This window comes from Panicum virgatum, chromosome 3N (assembly GCF_016808335.1).
Source record: "Panicum virgatum strain AP13 chromosome 3N, P.virgatum_v5, whole genome shotgun sequence".
Lineage (NCBI taxonomy): Eukaryota > Viridiplantae > Streptophyta > Magnoliopsida > Poales > Poaceae > Panicum > Panicum virgatum.
Window position 1 is genome coordinate 5,919,634 of NC_053147.1, and position 8,405 is coordinate 5,928,038.

At 47.2% G+C, this 8,405-nt stretch overlaps 1 protein-coding gene across 1 annotated transcript; it reads right to left on the reverse strand.

Moving 5' to 3' along the window:
• Positions 1–578: 578 nt before the first annotated feature.
• On the reverse strand, positions 579–5,199 carry LOC120663933 (proline-rich receptor-like protein kinase PERK1). The gene is made up of 8 exons (XM_039942882.1): positions 4,605–5,199; positions 3,554–4,093; positions 2,951–3,037; positions 2,775–2,845; positions 2,351–2,427; positions 1,950–2,097; positions 1,467–1,628; positions 579–1,122 (listed from the first exon to the last, which is right to left on the reverse strand). Exons 1-8 carry the CDS (start codon positions 5,197–5,199, stop codon positions 805–807), a joined length of 1,998 nt encoding a protein of 665 aa, XP_039798816.1. The 3' UTR covers positions 579–804.
• Between the last annotated feature and the right edge of the window lie 3,206 nt (positions 5,200–8,405).

Consider the following 8,405-nt stretch of genomic DNA (forward strand, 5'->3'; position numbering starts at 1 on the left):
TGGACAGCCCATCAAACCATCTACGGACGAAACGTCCGACCTGAACATGCCGTCAAGCACTCGGATTAGATTAGGGATAACAATGGTGCATGGGACCCAGAATGTCAGATACAGCATAGGCCCAGCAACCACAGGTGCAGTCTCCCTACAGTCTAGACCAACACCTCACCTGCGTTGGCTCTCGTTCAAGTTTTCACTCATTCAGGGTCACGCGTCGGACGCCACCGGCACAAGCCTGGAATGAAACGCGAGCGAGAGACAACCAGGCGTCCATGCCCCATCCCGTGAGCTGTCGCATGTGCCGTGCCGTGCCGTGCCGTGCTTCCAAAGAGCCGCAACACCAGCACGCCACAGATCTGCCGTTCCGCCTAACAATCTCCCGAACAAACTGGCTCCAGCGAATCACACAAACTTCACTTGCGGTAAAAGCATTACACCCAGTTGGATGGTGAGTTACCCGTGATAGCATCAGCATTAGCATACATGCACTGGAACAACAAAGCCAGCCCAGAAAGAACCTGGTCATGAGAATCAACATCGACCGACGTGGAGCTTCTAAACAGATCATCCATGCAGGGTATATCAACAGTCAATTAGCTCTCTTTGAATTGCACAGCAAACGCGCACATCAAGAACATACTTATCAAAGAATCAAAGATTCCAGCTACCAAAAGCTAGACTCGGGTACACCACACGCAAGTCAGCGACTTTGGTCATATAACTCGGCCAGACTTTACAAATTGCAATAGACGTCATAAGGACAAAGAAAAAAAGAGGGAAAAAAGAGGAAAAAATGGAACTCCCTCACGAGGCTCCGCTGTATCCTGAGCTGTAGCCGCTGCAGGCACTTTTCTTCATCGCGCCCGACTCCATCTCCTGGGTTTGGTGGCCCTCGCTGCTCGAGGCGGACGGTATCTGCCCGTATTCGCTGGTCGGGGCGCTGTACTGGCTGCTGGTGTAGTTGGTGTTGAAAGCCATCTTCCTGAACTTCTTCATGTCTTCGTTGTATTGGCCTGAGTCATAGTCGGAACTGCTGTACGACCCGAATAAGCGGCTGTGACCAGGTCGGACACCTTCGTTGAGATCCTCCAGCGACACATCGCCTTCCAATGCCCGAACAACCTGAACATCAATCAGGCAGCAGACTATTAGACCACCAAGTGAATATGAGCACATGGTGACATGGAGCTGTATGGATCGAGATGTGGTATGTAACATGTTTTCGTCATTCAAACTAGTGAACAAAGTTTCGTCATTCAAATCTCAGAAATCAGAACATCATCATTTGATCAACACTTGAATCAACACAGTAACTTTCATAGTTTTACAGAAATCATGAGCTATAAGCCTCATAGTAGTCCCAATTAACAATGCCCAAAGTAGATGTTGTAGAAATTAACAATGAAAAGTGTGATGAAAATTTACGGACACTTTCTAGGACAGTTAAAAAGATGTTTATGAATTACCTGGCTCATGCGTGGACGCCGACGTGCAGAATGGCGTACACATGCAGCAGCACAAGCTATCATTCTTGCCATCTCATTAGGATTGAAGTCCTTGCCTAACCGAGGGTCCACCAAAGAATCATATTCACCATCCTCAAGTGCTCGCATCAGTAAAGGCCTTGCCTGCAGGTGGTACAGTAATGTTACTTTCAGGAAGATTACAATGTAATAGTCCAAACAACAGATACTTTCTCAAGGCAGTAGACTACAAGCCCATAACATTTATTAACAACAGGACAACATAGTGGCCAGAAATATGCTTCTTGGCTAATAGAAGTCAGAAATAAAAACTTTTAAAAACGAGATACATTAATGAGACTTATCAGTAAAACTAAGTGTCTTTACTTAACATAACAAATAGCAGAAGAAAACTTTCATTTTGACCTAGCAGTTAAGAGGCATTATGAAAACATCAAAGCTAAGAAAGATGTCTGAAGTAATTACCCAGTCAACCAAGCTGTCATCCATATATGTTTGGGTTGTGTCAACTGGTCGCCGACCAGTTATTAGCTCAAGGAGCATGACTCCGAAAGAAAATACATCTGATTTTTCTGAGAGCTTGCCGGAAGACGCATACTCAGGTGCCAAATACCTAAAACCAGGAAGATGTATATTAACAAGACATATTTGAATGTTGGAATAACTATCATGCTAGCTGAGAATATGATGCAAATGTTAAGTTTACAAAATCTCTAGGGTGTTGTATCATTAAGAAAATTAACCATATTGTCAACCCTAATGTAAGTTATATAAGTAATGGCATCCACAGCTACAAGAATTTCAGAAGAACAGTGGTGCATGTGCCTAAAACCATATTTCAATTACAAAGTAGCTTTTGTACATACCCGAATGTGCCCATTACTCTTGTTGAAACATGGGTGTTGTTATCAGTAGTGAATTTTGCAAGTCCAAAATCCGCAACCTGTAGAGGGTCATTCAAGCAACTTGTTAATTAAAGTGAAGCTAAAAAATAAGAGTGGTACATTCAAGCAAGAAGGCTGTATAATTTCTCATCAAATGTGAGTATTGAAAAATTCCATTAACATGACAAAATTCAAAGCGAGCAAAACTTTAATGTTACCAAAATAGAGTAAATAGCAGAAACTACATTAAAACATCATTCAAGCCTTTTAACAGAGATGATTTGTGGACTGCCAAAATGTCCTAATGTAATATAGTTTTGTCAAGGTGGTAAACGCAAAATAAGAATTGCATAAGACATATTTTAAGTTTTAACAGAAACAGACAGAGAAAAAACTCAGAGCATACCTTAGCTTCAAATTTGAAGTCAAGAAGAATGTTTGATGCCTTTATATCACGGTGAATGATCTTCGGATGACCTGCACACAAAGAAAATGTCATATATAAGGTCCTCCTATATATCTAAATTTAATGAAAGAGATATTGTAATAAAATATAGATGGCAGTAATGGATGTAAACTCACAGTCTTCATGAAGGTACGCTAAACCCTTGGCAGCGCCCAAAGCAATCTTTAATCTAGTGGGCCACTCCATTGTCGGTCGATCTTTCCCTGCAGAAGGTGCAAATATGTTATAAGTTATAACAATGCGAAGGAGAACATGAAACAAATGAAAATAGAAGTCAACTTATATCATGCATGTGCATGTCTCAATCAAATTTTAGGATAAGCACTTAGTTAATCCATGGATTGCCCTATAGGGGGACTTTGCGCAAGCAAGACACTTGGTCGTAGATTGCCATTTTGAACATGAAAAAAGGCAAGCGAATACTGCCAAAGTGACCCGCTGAGCAGATTTTTTTTTTTTTGTTTTCAGGAGATGATGGCATCAAAAAGGCTAGAAGGTGGCTCTGGTGAATAGCAAACCAGCAATTGTTTCGTGCCAAAGGGAAGGTAGGTGAGTTTTTTATTTAGCAAACTGTCACAGGCTATAGAATTTCCTCCAACTGAACAATCTTAGACGTTCTAACTTTGTAACATGGTCTGAAAGAGAAACCAGGTAAAAAATTCAAACATTTGAAATGCATGCTCACAGATGGTGAAGCAAAAATGGAAGGAAAAACATACCATGTAAGTGGAATTCCAATGTGTTGTTGGGGACAAACTCATAAACAAGCAACCTCTTGCCTCCAGAAATGCAATAACCAACCAAAGACACAAGATGTTTGTGATGTACTCGGCTGATAATCTCAACCTCAGCCTGGAACTCACGCTCTCCCTGGCCACTTCCAAGCTTCAATTGCTTTACAGCAATCTCTTTGCCATTTGGCAGCAATCCTCTGTGGACGTACCCAAAACCACCTTGTCCAAGGAGATTAGCATCAGAGAATCCATCAGTTGCCCTCACCAACTCTTCATACGTGAATGTGCTCTTCGAGAAGCCAAGGGCAGCGCCAGGGGATGGTGGAGGTAGGATCTCGCCACCAGAGTAATTAGAACCAGACCCACCGCTACTGTTTAACATTGCCGGAGGAGGTGGCGGTGGCTGTGGAGGGCGGTTGGCATATGCTGGCGGAGGTGAAGGGTGCATCTTGACAACATGTTCAGGTGGTGGTGGAGGTGCATTTTGCTGCTGCCAATTTTGGTATGTTCCACCATATGGATCCTCTGCGGTAAGATAAAAGATCATGTGAGATAAATTATGTCAACATCTTGCAACAACTTACATTCTTCAAAGTTCAACTGGTATTTGATTTAGATAATGGGCATGACAACCATCAACAGTTACAAGATAATGTAATCTCAGGAGTAATTTATTGTTGAACTCCTGTCGTGGCTACGGGTTTACCATCACGACTAAGGATTATCAATGAAAACGAAATTCAGGTCCGATTCTCTTGAAATTGAAAATAGCATGTATACTTAGTGAACTTAATACTTTTCAACCTACTTTGCACATGTCAACAAGACCTACGCGAAGAATCGGGCACTCACACACCTAACACCCATGATGCCGCGACCTAAGATCCACCGCCAACCGAATTGCCAGGAAGACAAGAATTGAAACCGACAGCAACGTGACTAGTAGCTACTCGACACCGCACGCCAGACCTGGATATAGACAGCGACAGGCAGGCAGGCACGGGAGGTGTAGTAGTACGAGAGATCTGAAACTCACCCTTGTACGGCGGCGGAGGTGGCGGCGGGTACCCGTAGTGCTGTTGCGGCGGCGCGCGGCGGCGCTTCTTACGGAGGCAGCAGAGGCAGATGAAGCTGGCGAGGAGCAGCAGCACGAACCCGCCAACGGCCACGCCCACCACGAGCGACGTGGAGGGCCCGTTGCCGCCGCCGCCCCCCGAGTGGGACTTGGGCGGGGACGGGGAGTGGCTTGGCGTGGACGGCGACCTGCCGGACGACGGCGTGGAGGGGGACTTGCCGCCCCCTCCCCCGGACGACGGCGGCGAGGGCGTGTCGGAGGGCGGGGACGGCGCGGCGGGCGTGCCCCCACCGGGGGAGGAGGGCGACGGCGCGGAGGGCGTCGCCGGGGTGGAGGAGGAGGGCGAGGGCGGGGACGCGGCGGGGGTCGCGGGCGCCGGGACGGATGGGGAGGAGGGCGGCGGCGCGGCGGGGGCCGGTGGGGACGGCGCTGGCGGGGCGGGCGACGCCGGGGTGGACGGCGGCGGCGCGGACGGGGTCGGCGGCGGCGGGGTGGTCGCGTTGGCCGGCGGGGCTGGCGGCGTGGTCGGCGCCGGCGCGCCCGTCGGCGACGACATCGCGCCCCGGAACCCCCGCTGCTCCGGCTCCGGAGCTGGGACTGGGAGCTGGGGCCGGCCGGTTGCTTAGCGCGTAAGAGTGAAGTGGCGGATGAGGAGAAGGACGCCGAGATGCTTCGCGCTCGATTCGCGTCGAGAGTGAGAGAGAGAGAGAGAGAGAGAGAGAGAGAGAATCGCAGGAAAGCTAGCTAGTAATCAATCAGCTAGCTAGTAATCGCAGCGGGAGATGGGGAGGGAGGAGCAGCAGCCGCAGCCGCAGCCTGGGCAGGCGAGTAGGCAGGCGGGGGCGGTCGGGCGTTAAATGGAAGAAAGTGAGACGGAGGTGGGAAAGCGGTAGGTGACAGCGCGGGCGTGGTGGGCCCGCCGCCCCCGCGGCTCGCTCGACAGCCAGCGTTCGTATCGGGTCGGGTCGGGTCGGTCGTCCAGTTGCGTACCGGGATTCTTCAGCTGCACGGTCACCGACAGGTGGACGAGGCTGCCGCGGTGGGAGCACGGGGCCCACATGTCGGCGAGCTCGGGGGAGGATGACGTAGGGGGCGGCGTCGGTAGCGCCTCCCTCCGCGTCCGCCCGCGGGAGATGGTGGTGGGAACGGACGGGGGTGATCCACCGGATAAAAAGCGCGCGTCACCTTTTGCATGCAGCGTTTACGCCGGGTGACCGTGGTTTTACTTTTACTCCCCCGCGTGGGCCCCGCGGGTCAGCGTCAGCCTCCGAGCCAGTCCCACTCCCACCGTCCCATGTTTCGGTTGCTGACCCGCCATCTGGCTGCTTCACCGCCGCCGCCGCGGACCCGCGGTGCGGCGTCGTGTTCCGAGCAGGGTGCTCTCGCCTCCTACGTCATCACCTGAAAAAGACATGGTTGCTGTGGCAAATGCCAATAGGAGCATTCGAAGAGCTGTGACCTGTGAGCACGCGGCGCTCATACGACACCGTCAGGTTGTCACGTATGTTCACGTGCGCGCTCGCTCTGTTCCGTCTTCACCTGCGCGACAGCAACGTCCCCGTCGCTAGCTCGCCAATTGCTCTCGCCTCGTGGATGGCCAACGGGGGATATATGTGTTTCCGATCTATCTTCTCATCATTTCTCATAATCGCTCGACCCTGGATTTCCACGGGTACTGTAGCGTGCGTGCGGTGTGCGTGTGTTGTGGTGTGAGTGCTGCAGTATGGCGCGTTCCGAAACTACTCGGGTAGACTCGTTGAGTCCGGTCAACGTGGGCGTCCAAAATCTTACATGGCTCCCCGGTACTCTTGGGTGCTTTCAAAAAAAATAATAATTTCAGCACAAGTTGGATCGGATCGGAGGTAGTACTTTTGAATCTATCCGTCCAGGGAAAATATCAAAAAGACTTTGCTCGTTCACATGTATGGTGTCGACATAGTTATTATTAGTAGGTAAAAGCCAGCTCGGTCGGAGTAGAATACAAATGCGTTGTGGTCATTCGTTTGTTCTGAAATACTTTGCTGATTTACATGGAACTCACCATCTCTGTTGTTGCACCGCTAAAGTAACCTTTTCAAATCCTCTACGAGTATGACAAAAGTGTGGCATAACCCCATTGCGGGATGGTCCCTTTGTTCTCTTTCCATGCAGTGTAGAGTAGCTCACTACGTACGACACTGCATATCAACGGTAGCTGGTTAACTGTTCATTTAGTGCAGATTTTCAGAAGTTAGGGAGGCCATGACCCCCTTTCAAATGCACTAAGCTCCGCCAGTGCTGCATATGCTTGTTACACATGTCTTGATCATGTTCTGATTCATCGTCTTCCACCACTGCTTCGTTGAGTTGATCTGCTAGGTTTTGTGTTCTCCATTAGCTGCAATCCCATCAAGTTTGACCATGAGGTTGACATAGTAATTTGACCGAGGACAAACATAAAGGTTTGCTATATATACTTTGGGACTGCTGACGGAGTAGTTCCCTCTATGTGTAATAGCACCATGTATTAAAGCCGAATGCTTAGAGAGTTTTCTTTTTCACTTAGAGAGTTTTCTTTTTCACAATCGTTTTAACTTTCTAGATTCATAGCAAAGTGTATGAACATAGAAAAGCTAAAACGATTAATAATAATTTGGAATGGAGTACAGAAGAGGTTCTATATTATTTCATGAAAAATCTAGTTTACACCCTTGAACTATCGCGAAAGTCCGATTTTCAACCTTAAACTACAAAATCGGATAAGATTGGCCATCCAACTATAGAAACCGGAAAAATTTGACCTCTTGGGTGGTTTCGAAGGTGGCTTTCCATTTTATGAAAATTAAAAATATTTAAATTTAAACTAAAAAATTCATAAGTAATACATTTTAAATAAAAAATACAAACTTTCCTATGGGATCAAATTTTTTCCTAACAATGTAACCTATCTATTGGCACTGTAATTGTCAGTTATGCGAATCCAATTTTTTTATGTTCATAATATTTGGTTGCTTATAATTATGTCTATTATTTTTGAATAAATAAGATTCAGATAGATCAATGATAGATAGATTATATTTTTAGAAAACAAATTGGTACTAGTTTTATTTTTTTTTGTTTTAAAATAAATTAGTTTTGTTTTTTTAGATCTAATTAGATTTTTTTTATTTTTTTAAAAAATACAAAACCACCTTCAAAACCACCCTAAAGCTCAATTTTGTCCGGTTTTGATAGTTGCATGACCTATCTTATTCGGTTTGTAATTTAAAGTTGAAAATCGGACTTTTACGATAGTTGAAGGTTGTAAACCGAATTTTCCCCTATTTCTATATGCTCCGGCCTCTAGAATGTCCTAGGAGATGGAGACTATATGTCTGGACAAGCCCATTCTCGAATGAACACGTGAAGAAATGAAACGGTCTGAGTCTGACCTTATTAGCCACCCATTCTTCCTTCCCTTCCTCTCCACCTGGGATATATGGGACTGGGAGGGAGCATGGTGTAACTTACCAGCAAGTCATCAGGAGCAGAAAATCGAAACGGCCGCCCGGCTCCGGTGAGCCGGATATATCAACGGCGTGGATGAGCTAACGCGGAGGACTGGAGGCTTCGAGATACGTGAACCGACCAGCTGTTTTTTCATTTTTAGAGTCATACGGTCCAAATACAATTTATAATACCCTGCGCTTACAGAGCCACAGTTGTAATATAGAAAGAGGTGTTCTGGAATCTTCAGAAAACCACGTGTTCTCCTCCGCGTGCTTCTCGTCTTCTCCGCTTGGA